We start from the raw sequence: 20,591 nt of genomic DNA, 5'->3' as shown, positions 1-20,591 counted from the left end.
AATTTTCATAACTCTGACTGAACTGAACGACAAAGTTTTGATTTTGATATTGTTTTTTTTTTTCTGGTCATCTATGGTACCCCCTATAGGGGATGCCCTAAGTAATTGTTAAATTAGGTTATAGGCTAATCAAGGGCTGGCTCAAGAATTACAGGACCTAAGCCTATTAGTTAGTCAGTGATCTTACCCTAAGACCAGCCAAGTAAGCCGGGCCGCTGGGCGTGACGCGCGATATGAAGATACCATCGTCATCGCCGATGTAAGGCGTGGAGCCGCGGCCGCCTGCTATGCTGAGCCCCAGGCCGCCCGCCGCGCGGCCTATCCGCACCTCTATACACCGCTGGTCGTTCACTATCCGCACGTCACTGTCTGCACGTTCTGAGACTGATTCGCCTGCGAAAAAAAATTATATCATTATATTCCATGGATAAATTGACTTGGTGGTCAAGTAGTTAGCCCATGTAACTTCGAATCTCAAGGTCATGAGGTTACGATCATGAGTCGGGCTGTGAAATACTAAACTTTATTTTTATCTAAGTCAGTACAAATTCTCGTCCCGGAGTTGGAAAGTAGTTTTTGTCCATGATGAATTGTGGGTAACTTTGGTAATGATTTAAAATTCCCAAGAATACGATGTCTTTAGACTTTAATTATCCTTATTTTGGAATCTTCCAAGTTTTTTTACATGGCTTTCTTCTTGGTTTCATGATTACGGTGGCAGCTATATCGTAAACAAACAGACAGATATAATTTATTTCGCTTTTACTACATTAATTACTTTACTTTAGATGCGTAAAATTCGGATTCTGAGGAAGATTCAAGGCAAAATCAATTTCACGAACAATTTCACTTTCGCTACATTAAGTATGTTTTATGTTATCACACTACATCAGGTAGAACAAAGAACTTAATATTATGAAGATTCTTTGGAATTAAATAGTACAAAACGTTTTACACGCATGGCTCGTATCTGGAATTACTTTTGGACATCTGTTTCATATTCTTACAATCTTTAAAACAAGAATAGATAGATAATTTCTAGACAAGTGCGTTCCACCTTACCACCACCACCGAGTGTAGGACACAGCTACGTGATGTAGATACTCTTGCCATAGGGTGAGCTTATTTCGCATAAAAAATTGTAACTATATTTTCCAGAAAAACTAAAAATAACAGATATCTTGTTCATCTTTTACTACAACTGAACGAATAGTGGTCCAATACTCGTTACACAAAAGTGAGTTAATCAAAAAGACGTAAAAAAATAATTGTAAAAGTGCTAATATTCATAGTCGTGTAATAATCGAGTGTGACGACGAGACTTTTTGCTCAGGTCGTAATTGATAAATAATCCGGATGTAATTTATTTATTATACGGGCCCACCGAACAGGGCGGACTACTTTTTAATATTGCCCGGACAGAATTGTTGAATGTCTACGTACAAAAAATAAGAACGTCTTGTAATGTCGATGACATATGACTAGATAACACGCCTCGTCTAAAAGCAGGTGGCAAGTACGTATGGGAACCTTCTCAGAGAGAATATAAAACATTCAATAGATGTTAAAATTAAAACTTGATTAATTGACATACTGTTTAAGAATAGCTCTTAATTGACACGCAAAATGCTATGCTAGCATGATATCTTAGCTAGTATTCGTATATACCATAATAACTAGGATCTGGGATTTTGTCTTCGTGGATCTCGATTATTAAAGCCGTCTCGAAAATATTTTTTCTATAGTTATAATAACTAGCAGACCCGGCTAGAGACGAGAGAGAACAGAGCTAGCTTTGTTTTTTTCTATAGTTATAATAACTAGCAGACCCGGTCAAGCCTCGCTTTGATTTATGTGCACTTACTTCTATCCTACCCCTACACCTAAGCTATCTTGACCAAACTGAATTTGGATCAAACTGGTGTGCAAATTAGATTAAAGCTGGTTAAGCAGTTTAAGAGTCAAACAACGTAACCCTTAGTGTATATTATATTAAAAGATAGACTGAGCAAGTTGATGGTCCACCTCAAGGTAACAGAGCAACACTTCGCAGGGCAGGCAAGGAACTGCCCTACAAAGTACTGCCCTGTGCCAAATCTGAGGCACATGTATTAAGTCATGTGCCAGTAATTACACCGGCAGTCATGACCCCTTCAGACCAGCCACAGCAATGGTGCTGCCTGCTTGGTAGTACTTCTTAAGAAGAGCTGTCACAAAAAGCTCTACTACATACTACATAAATAGTCTATGTGTAAATACCGTATGAGAAAATGTTTAGTACAATCAAAGATTAGTATGAACAGAAATCTCAATTTATATTGTTTTCTTTTACACCTCTATCTATTTTATTACCAACCCAAGTTTTTATATTGTAATGAATCTGCAAACATTTGTGTTGAATTGTTTTACGATTACTATAAAGTATAAGCCGTATTGTAATCGAAGATAGATATGCAAAAAATCAAATTGAGAGAGTGTTATAACGTCGACTGAAACGATAACGGAATATTGTTATAGCGGTTATACCATTGCAAATTTTTTATTGTAAAGTGAAAGTTAACAAATAACTAAAAATATCAATAGATTAAGCGTTACATCTTATTTAACTTGTAACGGAGATTCTTAGCAGAACATAATATAATACAAATTCAATCGGGTTTGAAGAATAACAATTCAAAGGGATTTTACCATGGTTCATTGTACATCATTTTATCAATCTTATTAAACATCTAATAAAGTAATATTAACTTCTGATTATAGTTTAATTTTCATTCACATAAGCCATTAAAGCCAGTCAACATATACCTTAACTTACAAAACTGTGTAAGATTTGCAATTTATTTGAATAACATCATTATTTTTTTTTTAGCAATTATTTATTTTGATTTATTGTATGTAGGATTTAAGTCTAATTAGTATGTACACACGTGAATAATTACCTTAGTGAGTTAATTGTATTTCTCATATAAGCCAATTTTATGTAATTCTTTTGAGGAAATAAAGATCTTAAACCAGAACATTTTGCCTTTAGATATCGTCAAAAACATTGTTGACAAACCGTTAAATTTAATTTAATCAAAATACAGCCATCACACAAACAAATGAATTGATTAATTCATGATTGACATCTGAGACGTAGGAAGAACGCGAACGGAATTAAATATCAGGTATGACTTAATCATACTCTACATCGCAAATAACAATCTGTTAAATATCTGTTGCTTTAGCTTCATTATTTTATGATCACTGCAGTATTTAATTTTAAAGTGACATGAGAATATAAGAGAAATACACATTATGAAAGGCCTATTAGGCTGCCTGTAATTATCGGAGGCACATCTGTCATTATTGTAAACTGTCACAAGAAAATTAGTTTTCTAACGATAGGAAGATTGACTTGACTGCATAATTGATGAGAAAAGCCTTCACCATAGCGCATATTTATATTACATATGATAAAGAAGAGGCAGGCAATATACAGCATAGTTATGCTCACTTAAGAGAAACCGCTATAATTAAAAAACAAGGTTAAACCCCTAGATAATTGACTGTAGGCGTCGTTAAGTCCGCCACGGGAATAATTGGCATTCCCTTGGCAGTAATGAACAATGCAATAAGCGATATAGAGCATATTTGCAAGGTCACTACAGTGCCGTTCGGGGATCACGAGTTCAAAAAACAGTCACGAACAACGCATATGTCCTTTTAAATTGCTGGAATACTATAAGCTCGCCCTTTAAAACCGCATTAAGATTGTTGCATTATTTTAGAAGGTGAACGTAACATCACGGTTCATTGTAGAGCAGTTTGAACTTAAGAAAGTCAAAGCTTTAAGATTTGCATAATACCTATAAGGTAGATCACTGCTAAGATCATGCGCAGGTATTGTAACAGGTATTTACGGTACACATTCGAATTACAATCGTGATTTCTCTTTCTCAAAATTTCAATGCAGACGGTGCTGAATTGAATAATAAACGAGCGTTTTGCCTTTCATGGAGTTCGCACGACAATCAGTAAGACAAGATAAATGAACCGAGCGTAGTGAAATCATGATCCAGAATCGTAGTCGCGTCCGCATCCTGAGTTTGCCACAATGGCCAATCAGTCGCAATACTTTCACCCCTCACATAACCTAAATGAAATTACAACGCTTCTATTGTATCCCAGAACCGAGTCGTGATAGTTAACTGAGGGATTCGTGACTATCATTTATCTGGTAAACTTATTTCATTGGGAAACGCTCTTTCCATGGAATGATGGTAATTTAAGTGGAGTCGTAATATAATAGACAGGTGAAAGTCGATGGAATAATTCCAATTTATCGTTCATACAACAATGACAAATTGCAAATCGCTTGATCGGAATGTAATGTTCTGTGCTGATGGACAATTGAGGTATATAAAATAAAGAAAAGGAAAGCGTAGGTGCTTCAATATAAGAAAAAGTTCAGTTTCTCATTTTTGAGAAGTTTCTGCTAACTTTAGGTCAAGGTAAGAAGTTCTTTCAGCATAACTACACAAACAAAGGTTTTTAAACTTAGACTTTTTTAAATATACAGCAGGTGCATTAACTGACAACGCAACTGCACATACCAATAAAATTCTTTATACGTTCGCAACTCATTCTGTAATTTACAATAACGTCATACCTAACTAACCTAACCCAATGTGACCAATACTTAGATAATTTGAATTTTCTTGTCATTTTATTAATAACTCCAAATGCCAAAAGTTCAGGGACAGATTACTCATTTTCCTGAGATTTTGCGATCTCATGAGAATATTAAAGCTCAGATTGATATAATTTATTAGTGCTGGTTGGGTTATTGAACTTCTTAATATGAAAGATTGCTTCCGGATCATTGATGGAGCTCCACTACAAAGGTCTTCAATTTAATACAATCATCTCTAAGCAATCTTAATATCACAAAACAATCAGAGGTACCACAGTGGAAGGTTTATCAGAACAATCTCAACATTCTAAAGGCTCAATTTAGATGAAATCAATACGTACAACAAAACGAATCAATGCAAACAATTATTATTATTTAATCAATTGTTTTATTTCGATCAAATATCTTGATACGAGCAAGCAATCAAAACAAAACTGTTCTCCAACTACTGAATCGATAAACAAAAAGACCAAACGCAGATGAAGCGATTGCTTCATTTCTACATAATATTGCAATGATTGTAATATATACGTCTCCAAAATATGAATAAAACTATACTCTGTACTAATATTATAAAGTATTTTAGAATTTAAGCTATCGTGAGTGTCATTCATATTAATTTATACTAGTTTTAAACCTATTCGGGGCCCTTAGTCATACTTGAACTAGTCGGGCATACACTGACGTTGTATTGCGTGAGTTTTAGCCGTGTTTTATAATAAATTAATAATAATATTATAAAGAGGTAAAGTTCGTGGTACTGTAGGGGGTAATCTCTGGAACTACTGAACCGATTTTGAAATTCTCTTACCACTAGAACGCCACGGTATTTGTGAGGCTGTTTGTTACCCCCGTAACCCATGGGGACGGGAACTATGCGGGTGGTATTAGCCGTGTTGTATAATAAATTAATATTAAAAAGAGGTAAAGTTCGTGGTACTGTAGGGGGTAATCTCTGGAACTACTGAACCGATTTTTAAATTCTCTTACCACTAGAACGCCACGGTATTTGTGAGGCTATTTTTTTACCCCCATATTCTCACGGGAACGGGAACTACGCGGGAAAAGCCACGGGGTGTCGTCTACTCGTTTTTATTATTGATAGCGGTGAATAAGAAAAATTATATTACTTTATTCTGTTACAATAATTCAAGGACCTATTACCACTAGTGTGCTATTTTTAACGCCAAATTGAATTGCGCAGTAACTTCTTGTTGTTAAGTTAGAAGTTGAACAAATAACTCTGGTAAACATTGTACACAGCATACTGTAAATATAACAACACATATTGTTTACACACATCATGTGTTGTTATTAACTTAACTTCATACGATACGAAGTACATGTTTTAAAACTTGGCACGCTGAAAAATGTAAACATTACTTGTTATTAAATTATAGCTTTATTTCAAGTTTGTATCAAAATTAAACTGTTCTTTCATATTATGGAATATTACTATAGTTGCATGACATCATTCACATCGGCAATACTTGTTTTGATACTTTTAACGTTTACTCTCAACATTTCATACATCATAGCGGACAGTATTAAAATTAACATTCAGCACTGATCACACTTATTCGAAGCCCGTCACTTTATTAGTCACTAGCAAACCCTAGTGCTTTCATCGGGTTTCCCAGTCAAGCGGGTATACGGTGATAAAATATAGCCTATGACACTCACAAATAACGTTGTTTTCTAGTGATAAAATCGGTTCAATAGATCCCAGAGATTACCCTCTATATTACCATAAACTTTACCTCTTTATAATATTAGTATAGACTAGCAAACTCTACGCCGTTTTACCCAAATAGTTCCCATTCACAGTGGAGATACGGGTGGGGGCTTGCCATTGGTGAAACAATTTTTAAAATCATCCAATAGTTACAGAGACTATTCAAGAGATTACCACCTACAAACCTCACAAATTTTACCTCTACTGTTAGTTAAGTTAGTAGATACAGATAGCAGCCATGTATTCTGTATAGTAACAACGCTGCGATTTCGCTCGTTACCATGGCAACTTCGTTGTTAGTGACATTTTAATTTTGGAAATCTACAAACATTAAGTAAAAACATACATACAGCCCAACGTAGAACCACCTATCTGAAAGTCGCTTAAAAATTCGAATAAGACGCGTTGTAAGCGAACAGTTCGTCGACGACTGTAAAATAACGGAATCGCACTCCAGGAGGCAAACCAGTGAGAAGTAACAAAGCTATAATAACATCTAAAACGTAGCCAAGGATAAGTGTTGCCTAAGGTCTCACCTCGCCCAAATATGACCGCATCACAAACACAAACCACAGTTTCACCTTCAACTAAAACAACACTATACACAGTACATACGAGTATAAAGTGTATTACGTATGTCCTATTGAACAAAAGCGGTAGACCATTTAATTTTTAACCGACTTCCAAAAAGGAGGAGGTTCTACGTTCGGCTGTATGTATGTTTTTTTTTTTTTTTTTTTTTTTTTTTTATGTATGTCCAGCGATAATTTCGTCAATTATGGACCGATTTTGAAAATTCTTTTTTTGTTTTGAAGGGTTTACTTCCAGGGTGGTCCCATTTTTTTCATGTCAGGATCTGATGATGGCATCCTGGAGAAATTGAGGGGAACTTTCGAAAGTTGTAGAGACGGCTAGTGCGTTTGTTAGTGTTTCCATAAGATATTTTAAACCACTACAATTTTATGAAGGTTTGGAGTTGGTCTGATGATGGAGCCGAAACGCAGACGATGGAACTCGTCAACGATTTACAGCAGTCACCTTTTGTTTGGGCTTGATTAATTTGTATTGATGAGTACTTTCCGCCTATATGGGTTGTGACTGTATTAAGGGTCTGGTGATGAAGACGAGGGACAGTGAAGAGAACTCATCGACGGTTCACAGTAGCTACCTCGTGTTTGGACTTGATAAATTTGTATTGATGAGAACTTTCCACCTAGATGGATTGTGACTGTATTAAGGGTCTGGTGATGAAGACGAGGGACAGTGAAGAGAACTCCTCGACGGTTCACAGTAGCTACCTTGTGTTTGGACTTGATAAATTTGTGTTGATGAGAACTTTCCACCTAGATGGATTGTGACTGTATTAAGGGTCTGATGATGAAGACGAGGGACAGTGAAGAGAACTCCTCGACGGTTCACAGTAGCTACTTTGTGTTTGGACTTGATAAATTTGTATTGATAAGAACTTTCCACTTAGATGGATAGTGACTGTATTAAGGGTCTGATGATGAAGACGAGGGACAGTGAAGAGAACTCCTCGACGGTTCACAGTAGCTACCTTGTGTTTGGACTTGATAATTTTGTATTGATAAGAACTTTCCACTTAGATAGGTTGTGACTGTACACACGCAGTAGGTGTGCTAACACTAAAAATAAAAAAATAAAAATTTTAACAAAAAAAATTCAACCGACTTCCAAGTCAAAAAATAACTTTAACTAAAAAGCAAAAAATAACATCCTACCTATGTGCTACCTTCTGATCAGTTTGAAGGCGGTGCCAAGCCAGTGTCGTGTTTTAATTAAAGCTGTTTCTGAAAGAACCACATAAATTTTGTAGTTAAAACGTGTTTAATTAAAACATCACTGGCTTGGCACCGCCTTCAAACTGATCAGAAGGTAGCACATAGGTAGGATGTTATTTTTTGCTTTTTAGTTAAAGTTATTTTTTGACTTGGAAGTCGGTTGAATTTTTTTTGTTAAAATTTTTATATAATGTGTTGCCACCGTAATCATAACCGTAACCCATTTTTGTAAACATTTCGCAACATTGACACACATATCTGAATATTTCACGTAGACTTCATTTAGAAGTTTTGTTAGCAAATCAATCACAAGTTATTTTATAAATACTTTTATATCTATACTAATATTTCGTTACGATGATTTCCTTCAACTTTTGAGACACGGGATATTTAATATCTAAAAATGCACACAACTGAAAAGTTGGAGGTGCTTTCCCCGGACCGGATTTGAGCCTACACCCTCCGGAATCGGAGTCAGATGTCATATTCATTGGGCTATCACGGCTCATACCAGAGAATTCTCTTAATTATCTGCGTGTGTGAAGTCTGCCAATCCGCATTGGGCCAGCGTGGTGGACTGGCCTAACCCCTCTCATTCTGAGAGGAGACTCGAGCTTAGCAGTGAGCTGAATATGGGTTGATAATAATGATGATGAATACTAATATTATAAAAATGTAAAGTTTGTGGTGTTGTAGGAGGTAGTCTCTAGATCTAATGAATCGATTTTGATTCTTTTACTACTAAAAAGCCACGTTCTTTGGCTATATTTCATTCCCTTATTATCACTGGAATGGGAATTACGCATTTCTAGTTTCTTTCATCCCACGCTCGCGAACTTAATCTACCTTAAAACATAACAATAGAGAAAAGTTGAATTTTGTTCAACTTTTTAAATTGAATTTAGCCAACGAACATGACGACAGAGAAAAGCCCAACTTCGTTAATTTTTTTAGTTTTCCTATCGTGCGTGCACAAGAAAGCGGAGCCGATTGCTTCTATGAACCTTTGTATTTAATGGATATCGAAACTCAATTCAATATAACGAAACTGGCCACAAGAGGTTTCAAAGGGACGAGTTGATTGAACTTATAACGCTCACGCAGTACCAAAACAACGCTTGGACGAAACAAAAGATGAACCCTAAAACGCAAATTGAGGTAAAATTTCCAAGTCATGTATAAGTAGGTACACATTTTAACATGCAATGAAAGTTTAATTAAGATTGTACACAAAGATAACGGTGATAAAACGATGTATGTAAATGTACTACCATACTCATTTACACTTGAGCTTTTACTGGAGTGAAATCTTTTTTATTTTCTAACTTTTTTGCACAATATGGCAGTACAAAAACTTGGCTTTATGCAAATAAACATTCTTTCCCACTAAAGACATGCGAAACGTTTTATGAAAGAATGAGAACGCAATTTTTCTATTGGTACATCAGTCATTAGAGCCATTCAATACAAATCATGGTTGTATACTGTAGGTAAGGTATCAAGTGAGTAGGTAAAGTTTGTAGAAAAATAACTTACTTTGCTATAGTGACGTTAGTTTTTTTGCATGTTTCATAGAACTGCTTATACATGATACATTAGTTCAACTAAATTATATAAGGAAAAAGATCTGCGACAAATCTACATGTTCACAAGATATTAAAGCTTAAATGTACTTAAAGTACATCAACAAAATAAACGTACAAATTCCAAAAACATATCAGAGGTTACTTTGTATTGACTGTTCCAATTCTTCTTGTATAGGTAAAATTTTTAATATTTAAAATAATCTGTTACTACTATTTAATAATTTTAATTCCAAAAGAACAGTTTATAGAGACTTAACTAAGTCTACTTATATCGTTTATAGAGACTTAACTAAGACTTAACTAACTCAGATGCTATCGCAATATTAAACCGTACTCACGTTTCTTCCTCCTTATCACACCCATGACTCCACTATAAACCGGGACTTATTTCCTGAAAAGGGACGCTGTGCGTAGCCCTGGCGACCGACGCAAGCACGCAATAAACAAAGGCTAATATCGCGTGTCAATCAACAAAACGCAGTGGTCTATACTTCCACACGCATTCCGATTCGGTCATTGTAACGTTGTGTGGAGTTTTATAAGTTTAAATGAGCGCAAAAATTATTAATAATTATTCAGGTTAATATTTGTAAATAAAGAGTATAAAATAAACAAAAAAAAACCGGTGAAGTTGGTAAGGACGCGTGCGCGCGCGCTGCCCGGGGCGCATGCGTTGACGGAATGCGCTCTGCACTCCGAGATGTACTCTAGAGGCTGTGGCGCCAGCGCTGGCGCTAGGGCTGTGAGATCATCGAATTTTTTTTTAATATAAAATAGGCTCGCGCTTGACCACGATCTCACCTGATAGTATCCGTTTATCACCGAAGACATGTCTTGTATTAAAAGATGTAGGTTATTATTAGGGTTATGTTTTTCGCGCGTATCTTGTTTGTATGTATGTAATATTCTTTATCTTACAAACCGCTGAACGGATTAAATGAATTTTGATTTGATTTACACAATTAAGATATCGTCAGATTTGTCTTAATAAGCCAAGTGTTCTTAGTTAGGTGTGAAGTTAAAAAAACAACACGACGACTGTGAGAAGCTATACACTCGAGGTTAAAAATTTTTTTTTTTTAGAATATTGTAATATAGGTATCAAATTCAAGGGCTCATCAAGAGTATTTCAATATTGTATATCATGGCCATATAAAAAAAACCTACAATTAGAAAAACGTGTACGAGTTACGAGTACACAAAATACGCGAGGCGGATGACTAGGTGCGAGCAGGTTAGGCAGTTAACCCTACAGGTTTATCCAATTTTAAAATACTTATTAGAGATTTGGATTTCATAGTTAAAAATCTACCAACTATTTAAAAGAGAATCACAAGTAATAATATGATAACAGTTAGCCTTAGTTTAACTGTTCTTAAGAGTAGTTTTTCTAACGCAAATACGATTCAAGGTTAAAAAGACGATTATTCTAATCCAAAATTTTTGCGAACTCACGAATAGCGATCATGTGATTGCATTTAAGAAGTCAAAACCAAGATTATATTAAAATATCTGCTTTTCCATTTTTTGCTCGAATGACTGGACTGTTATTTATACAAGTAAGTTTTAAATTCCTTCAATAATCTGTGTTTCCTAATTCTTACAACTTTTAACAAGACCGAACAGGCATCTTTCTAGACAAGGGAATCTCAAGTCATCTTAGACCACATCTAAACATACACCATAGTGTGAGATCGTAGTCGAGTGTGATGGTGTATGTGTTTATCTTGCATTCAAATACGTCAAAAAACAAAAAAAAAAATTCGACTCAATTATTTTTTACACAACTACTATTCTATAAGCTTTGCTAGAAATTTCAAAGCGGACGTTTAGCGCCCCTGTAGCTGGCGCCTAGTGCCCACTATAGCTACGACCTCTGCTTTAGATTAAAAATAGAAAGGCATAACCTGGCGCATACCATCTCCTTTTTATTTTTTTACCCTCATATAATTTATCAAAGGCATTATCTACGCTGGATTGATCAAATGATCACATAAATAAGAATAGTACACTTTCATTTTCCACGTGGATTACGCTTATCGGTGTACAAATTATAATTTCAATAGCAACAACGTTATTATTCGATAGCAATTCGATGATAGTAAATTGTGTTAGTAAACTATTTCCAATTAGATACATCCAATTTATTTTGGAATGAGGCAGGTGTACCTAGCGGCACAGCTACTGGTATTAGCCTGCGCTCAAACGATCTACGATACCGGTTTTACTTCGGATGACATTGACATGAGATATGACTGCAGGAAGTCTAAATCCGAAATGAACTAGACGTTAAAAACAAGTGAACGGATACGCTTTGCGGTTTTAATAATGTGGTATCTTAGAATTCTCTCAGCAATCAGGTAAGGAAAAAAAATTGGAAAACGAAAGTAAAACGGATGAACGGGTTAATAGCGGATGACCAGATTAATCTTAATTTAATCATAAATTTAACCAAACATTACACACATTTAGTGATTAATGTTTAGCCACATCACATTACAATTATATAGCTACTTTACTTCATAAGGCTTGAATAAACGAATGCAAAACGAGTTAATAAAAATCATATTAAATCCCGGCGTTATATGCCTTAAGACTTCCTCTCCTCATTCAGAGTTACTGATTAAGCTAATGTCAGAGATTATGTTAAGTCGCCGTCTAACAAGTGGTTGCCAGTAATTTTCTGCAGGCAGAATAGAAATTAGAAACCGTGATCCGAGCCTACCGGGATATTGCTTTCAGTTAACAGCTGTTTATTAATGCAAGATAGGAGCTTTGAGATTTCCATTTATAAACCTGTTACAATTTAGAATAACAATTTTACTATAAATACATAGAGGTTTAAATTGCAACACAATAAATACAAATACAAAAACAAGAGATTTTTAAGTTATTCATCTCTGTCATGTGCTATATCAATTGTCTTCATCATAAGAGAAATAACTATTACACCCTTATTGAAATGCTATGCTAATGCTGAAAAAAATCATTTAACTATCCTTCTAATATAATAATAGTATTAGCTAATAATAGTTCAACATCTAGACTGCAAGTATTAGCATTATGGCCATATAGTAATATCAATCAATAACGATTTTATTAGGTTCCAAACAACAGTAAGTTAAAACTAACTCATATGAGTTTTACCAAAATTCACAAAATGTAAAACTAGAAAAATAATAAAAACTAAAACAAAAGTTTTATTGTAATTTGAAACAGTAGTGGATATGTCAATAAGAAAAAGCTGTTTAACCTCTTTTCTAACTATATTGGCCTATCAATAGATAAAGGTTTCTAATTAATATATGCAAGGATGTCAATTAGATACGGCACGCGACGACTATTATAATACTAAATGCCAAAACCCCGTTCCTTTCATAACGTTAACGGAAGCTATCTCCGGGGAACATTCCGATACAACACCTTAGAACGCATAAGAATATCAATTAAGTTAGCGATGCAAAATGTTACTAAAATGGATGCCAGAATTTGCGGTTTTAGTAATGTGTATCTTAGAATTCTATCAGAACTCGGTAAGGAAAAAAAATTTAATAGAACGCATAAGAATATCAATTCGCTATTATTTGTTAGCGATGCAAAATTATTACTAAAATGGATGCCAGGAACTTCGTTCGTGTGAAAACATTACCAAGTTTCAATAGCATAGTGCCTATATAAAGCTCCAAGCTTAACTTAACCGTGTGAAAAGTTAATTCTATTGATAGTTTGTTTCCCTCTTTGGAGACTCTCGCCATAGAATTGCATGTTGGAAGTTGAAACATTCGTACTTTATGTGATGTTGATAGACAACTTGAAAGGAGTCAAGAGAAGGAATAATTAAAGCGTTTTTGATATCACATATTAACTGATGTGCGCTAAATGGAAGACCTCTAGAAAACTTTGGTTAGAAACATGTAATCGCAAATCAATGTCAATATATTATACAAATTCTTGACATATCAATCAAAAGCAACTGGAAAACGTACGTTACATTTCTGAAGTGATAAAATCAGCTGGTGCGGTTTTATCGTTTTGCACACTTGGCTTTACGGTAGTCTTTTATTTATTTTGCAGTTCACATAACGGTTATCATGATGTAGCTGGCGAAGAATTTCGTGCAAAAGTGGATAATATTTTTGTTGTAGGTGGACGTGACGCTTTAACCGTAAACTGTGCTTCTTTATCGCAACTTAACGACAAGTTCGAACATAAACAACTTTTTGTAGTGGAATTAGATACAATGATCTTCCGAAAGAAAGCGGATCAATAACTTGTCAAAAAGAACGAAGTAACAAATAACTTATCGATGGTTTCCGGATTAAAACTAATAGCCATTTTCAAACATCTTCTGAAGATTGCAAATTATTGATTTTTTAATTTATTTAATTTTTAAGCAATAAAATAAAGCGTTTAAATGTCCACAAGTTATTAAGATTTATTTCATTTGCAAATAAGGCTTTGAATAATTAAAGTTATTAGATTGTGAGATGATTGTTTTGTCGCGTATCCTCCTACCGCACTCTCACTCGTCTCTAAAGGAAATCATTCGCAACTGTATAAAACACAAGATAGTCTGTAGTTTCTAATCCTAATAAATGATAAAAGAATTTTTATGCATAACAACAAAAATAAATAAAAATTCATGTTTTAATTCGTTTACAGAAAGAGATTTAATCTCTTAATGCATATTATCGTACTTCTGGTCTAGAATTTCAATGCAATGACCTAAGGTTTGCCTTCTATGTAATCGATCATATTCATCCAATATCTAATAGAGGATGTGCTTCAGTAACTCATTTCACAGGTTCACTTTCGAGATCTACGGCCGCAGCGCGGATTCTAACCGCAAAGTGCGTGGCTTTGCCGTCAGTTGATTGACTTAGCCGTATTAATGCGGTTACTGCCAACCGACATTACTGCAGAATGAGAGAAACTGGCGCTAGGGCGCAGGATTAATACCACGAGATTGATTTAGATAGACGGAATTAATTAGAAGAGAAAGGTGTACTGTTCAGACACAAAAGGCAAGGTGAATGTGTCTATTCAGATTATTTCCTACAGATAAAATGCCGATGCGCAAATGATAAATATTCCAGATAAACTGACACGACAGTTGAGATATATCATGGGCGATTTAGAACATACGGAATCATTTACTGTTGGTATAGCCCTCAGAAAGATTTCGATCGTTCAACTCAAAATTCGATCTTCATATTGAATACAAATGTTTGACCACTGAAAACTTTGTAACTATAGCTATTTAAAACATACAACTAATGGTGCAAAATAAACTCTTGAACAAGTTTTCCAGGCTTTTGACGAAAAAGGTAACGAAATAAATGTTTGTAGCTAAAAAGTTCCTATCGTTATAGGTGCATCAACAAAAAGCTTCATCCAAATAACGCTGTACGACATTAATTTATTGTTTCGAAAGTAATACCTATAGTAATTATGTGTTCATGTCACATGATTGACAGGCCTCTAATGTGGACAATAGAAACATTTTTGTCTGAAGCTTAATCATTCGTGACTGGCAATAACCGGCTATTACATTCCCATAGAAATACACTAATTCTTTAAACTGTTTACATTGGCTTTGTTTAGAGAAATGTGAATGCGGCATTGGTCTCACGAACTGTTTGTTACGTGTGTGATGACCTTTTGAATATAGATACCCGAAGGCAAATATGTACCTGACTTGAAATTAAAACGGAATACAGCGTTATTTCGAACGGCGCTCGTTGATCGTGTTCGTCTGCTTTTCTATCAGCCATCTGCGCACGAACTTCATGGAAAGTACTTTACTTCTAAAGCTGATCGATTATATATTTATTATAATCCAGGCAAAGTGGACACCGTCTACGGTTACGGCGCCCGCACTTTCTATCTGATAAAGGCTACGAACGACATAATACTGTGGAGCAGAAAAGGTTATTTTGCATCTTTTCTGTTACATAAACTTGCTGTTGATTAGACCTTACATAAAATTTTATTATTAAAAATTGATTACCTACTTCAATTCACAAAATAATATTACGTGATTTTTCATTGACTCATTATCTTCATATGAGACGGAATATCAATTTAAATCATAAGGGCATATCATGAATTATTATCAAATACAAATTCTTACTGATAAATATATATAGAAACGCTATGACTCAGATTTATTTGGTTTATTTTAACTTTTTAGACACCACGCCTTATAAAATACTTGCCGTTGACCTTCACGGACCAGTATGTTAATTTTTATGCATATGTCAGGTACTTAAAAGACGGTAACATTATTGGTTATACAAAATAACGGCACTCCTATTCCAGAACAGTTACATCGATACCAATAAATATTTCTCTGGAGAATACAGAAGAGGAGAAAAAAAAATTATAATATGAACTAAAAAATATAACACATATGGAAATCAAAACAATAATAATTTGAGACGGTATTGACAACTAAGGAAGGAAATTACCAGAAACGTAAATAAACGCTGAACTTGACCTCAGGAAGACGTGCACAGAACAGGCCTTACTTGCTTTGAAGGTGAACTCCATAATACCGCACATGATACCGCGGACTACTGACTTCGTAACAGCCATTGGTGCACAAAATTTAAATATCGTTTCTGAATCCAGTGTTAAAGAGAAATTTGATACGTGGCTGTGTGATGGGGAGGCTCATAAAGAACTGTGAGGTCTCGCACCTGTCGCCCTGCGGTTCATTAGAACGCACCAATAACTCGGGGAGAGTTGCTATTGTTGTCCGTCCCTCGGGAGGGTTGGCACGTTCTCGTCCTAAATATCCACACACGCATAAATATGGTCTAGAAAATATTACGAGAACAAACTCTATTAGTTACTGTTACCATATTATTTTGCACGTACGATCTAGATACAAATTTAATATTCGTTGTGATAAAATTCAGGAGTCCTGCTGGTCTATTTACTAACTTTGAGTATCTTTAGTGGTTATACACAAAACCCAACTATTTATTGTGAGTAGTTCTAGAGTCCCGTGATTTTGTATTCACTATTAATTTATGGCTAACTAATCAAACTTATTGAAAGAATGCGCAGTGTTGACCGACTCCCCACCAGGTAGACTGACGACATCAACCGAGTCGCAGGGATTAGCTGGATACAGGTGGCTCAGGACCGTGATGTTTGGAAGTCCCTACAAAAGGCCTATGTCCTGCAGTGGACGTCGATGGGCTGATATGATAATAATGATGATTTATCTGATTAGTGTGTTTGGCATTGTGATTTTCGTCAACAATAAGGATTATGGATTACGAAAAATGCAGTTGTTATTGATATGATGTTAATTATATTATGTAGCTAATAGACCTGATGTTAATTATATTATGTAGCTAATAGACCAAAGATAGCGTCCAACCAACCAAAGTTAGTGACCAATACGTCAGCTGTTGTGTTTTGACTTCGTAAAACTTATTATATCAACATCAACGGAACTTACTTTATGGTTCAATTGGTAAATGCAAAAATCAATTAAGATTTGATGCGAGATAAATTAAGAAAGATTGACATAAAAGTTTCTAATTAAGAACCACACATTAAAACTCAAAAGTAAAAAGAATGAAAAACTATTATAAAGTGATAGGTAAACAATTTTTTAATATGGCTCCAAATGGCACCTGCTATAAAAAACAATGCTCGTGAAGCACGACTTTGACATACATTTTATTACAATGAGATGCATAATGTTCAATGATATAAATGTAAATGACATTCAAAGATGGACACAATATTCAACGGCAACTGAGAGTCAAACTTTATTGGATATTTTTACTAATATTATAAAGAGGTAAAGTTCGTGGGGGTAATTTCTGGATCCACTGAACTTATTTTGGAAATTCTTATACCACTAGAAAGTCACGTTATTTCTGAGTGTCATAGGTTACATGTATTCTCACGGGGACGGGAACGACGCGAGTGAAACCGCAGTGTATTAGCTAGTAAGTAGTATATACCTACTGCAGGTTGGTGTCGATAGTGTCTATTCAAAACAGCTTTCTCAGTATAATTTCTCTTTAAATGCCAGATAACTAAACAATGCCATCCCTACTCGTATTGACCGTTATCTCGTTGATATTTAAATAATTTCATTTATAAACTATAAAGAAACAATGAAATATTTTATTTATTCAGCACATTATGTATCCATGTTACATATTAATTCTGTTTATAGCTGTAAAATTTAAATAACGTACCATAATCGTGAATAACAGGATCGTTTTCTGAAATGCGTACTTTCTTGGGAAATCTTGGCAAAGTGTAGTGAATAGGATTTTGTATGTTTCTTTCATGGTTCAATTGCGCAGTTCGCGGCAGTGTACCATATATCTGACTAGTTGGATCAACATACACTAATTGATAACCAGCTTTCAGAGGCTGTGCATATTGTACGTATGGATCGCCTTGAGGATTTCCATCACGTAAACCGTATCCGTTATTTTGTTGTTCGTACTGATTGAATGGACGCCTGTCCCGAACGTCGTATCGGATGTTGTTTTGTTGTTGTTCGTACTGATTTAAAGCTTGCAGACTTTGAGCAGGATATCCATATTGATCGGGCCGCCGTCTATATTTGTCCAGTATATCAAATGCCCTATTCTGTGGCGCAGTGAAACGATCCGTAGCAAATATTTCATTCACTGGCAAGGTAGAGCTGCTATTACTCAAATTACTGCGGTTGCTTCTTGTGCTGCCTCGTAGATCATTTCGACTCAACGAACCATCACCGCGCACACTCAACTTCAGTTCTAGTCTTTTGTCTTTCATATTGTTTTTAGTTCACCTTTCACAACACTAAGAACTGGTACTTTAATGATGCAACGTCCAAATCGTAGATATGATAAATAATACGGACAAAAATTAGAAACGCATAGCGAGTGTGCAACAATTAATTATAGATTACGATGCTATTACACTGTAACATACCCGGTAAAGAAAGTATGATAGATTTACAATGATCTACATGGAAGATGACTAATGATTGTTGTTACATTAGTAAATGACCACAAGCATGAGAACAAGCTAAGCGTTGTCAGAGTTAATTGAGGTTAAAAGTTTGTTCGGAACATCTAGCTAGCTCTCAAACAAAGGTTCTGTCAATTTGCTTGGCGGGTGGGACGTTGGAACTAATGGGAACAATAAAATTTGACAAGAGAAACTTCAGCATGTTAATTTGCGAAAAAACAATTTCAATACCTGACTTGATATGACAGTGAAATTCAATAATGACTCGTGGGAATAAGCTTACGTAAAATGTAATAAAACAAACAGGTTTAATTTGTTGTTACATATTGTCAAAAATCTAAATTAACACAATATTTTTAGAACTTGTCACTAAAATATTGTGTTAATTTACCAATTAACAAAGATCTTGTCTCTGTGATACAATTCCCACAAATCTTAGTAAATTAAACGTTCCAAATTATAACTGTTTTATTCACACACAAGCTACACAATGATAACACTAAATAATGGTCACAGATGTAGGAAAGTGTTACAGTAATGCGATCTAAGCAAGAGATTCTTGGGCACTATACGTTACGAACGGGCCTCGGGCGAATCGTTATTATTGAAAGCGATAAGATAACGTCAGTTCAATAACATGTGTTATGCAGGTTAGGTATAATTAAGTGAATACCTATTCGGTTCTTCATTGAAAAATGAATAGAAAATAAATACGATTTCACTATTTAGTGTATTAGAACTGAAAGTACAAATCCTCTTCTATGCATGCCATGCTAAGTTAATTGATTGAGAAATCTGTCTTACCCATAAAGTTACTCGTATATGGGTTACTATTTATTATGATCTGCACTCTCGAAAGTAGGCGAGCAAGAGGAGATTTAATAAACATGAAATTTTGAGCAAGTACTATAAGTTCAAAGAAATATTCACTCGAAAATTTAACTTTAAATTGAGGCTATAATATCAGACTTAATGCCAAAGATCTTCCCTTAAACCACTCAAACACTTCCTCAGTAATAGAGTAAAACTATGGAATAAATTGCCGGAAGATGTGATAACCACAATGATTTAGCAAAAGCTGCTTAGTCTATAATATAATATTAACAATAAAGACCTATCAATTGTTACGAACAGTATAATGTAGATGTTTGTTAGAGAATTGAAGAGAAATTAGTTTTCAGAGCACTAAAACCACCTGCTCATTACTTGCGGGAAAGTACATTTAATTTTTGTACAGTGTACAGACTACTATAGAATTAAACGTAAACATGGTAATAAATACATTCAGGTAGGAGTTATGTGGCTGGAACTTAGGAGAAAGTGTGCGCTTGAATCAATTACATGTTGTGCAAAGAAACAATTGAAAAGTGAAGTAAATCACGACTTTCATGTAGCAACATAATAACAACGTGGAAGAATGTAAACTAAACAAGCGAGTCACATGATGTGTTATTACAACCAACGACAATAACTCAACAATAGCAAAACTTGACCTTCAAATCAAATAGCTCAAGTAAGCGAGATGTATCGAATAACATTCTGTACAAAATTTCCAAACATTAACATCTAATGTTAGTTAGTATTAGACAGAACGTGTGGTACGTTAGAAGTATTTTAGGAAATTATGATTTATAGTTCTGATAAAGATAAACTGAACCTAGTATCTTCGTCATGCATTATCGTGACTCACGGTTTTAATATAATTTATATTAGAGACGTCGCTTTTTCGTTGCATTGTTTCAAAGCGCTACGCATTTTTATCAATGCACTTTATCTTGAATTTTTTGTAACACATT

At 34.8% G+C, this 20,591-nt stretch overlaps 1 protein-coding gene across 12 annotated transcripts in view; it reads right to left on the bottom strand.

Annotated features, from left to right (window-relative positions):
• LOC112042935 (protein lap4) overlaps nt 1–20,591 on the bottom strand; it is a 136,079-nt gene that overhangs the window by 34,780 nt on the left and 80,708 nt on the right. For all 12 annotated transcript variants that reach the window (XM_052883873.1, XM_052883876.1, XM_052883874.1 and 9 more), the window contains one exon: nt 188–393. In XM_052883873.1, the coding sequence (XP_052739833.1) occupies nt 188–393 (206 nt within the window). The remainder of the gene's footprint in view (nt 1–187; nt 394–20,591) is intronic.

Source organism: Bicyclus anynana, chromosome 10 (assembly GCF_947172395.1).
Source record: "Bicyclus anynana chromosome 10, ilBicAnyn1.1, whole genome shotgun sequence".
NCBI classification, from domain to species: Eukaryota; Metazoa; Arthropoda; class Insecta; order Lepidoptera; family Nymphalidae; genus Bicyclus; species Bicyclus anynana.
The sequence above is the reverse complement of the archived record's forward strand: the minus strand, read 5'-3'. Positions and strand labels throughout refer to the sequence as shown.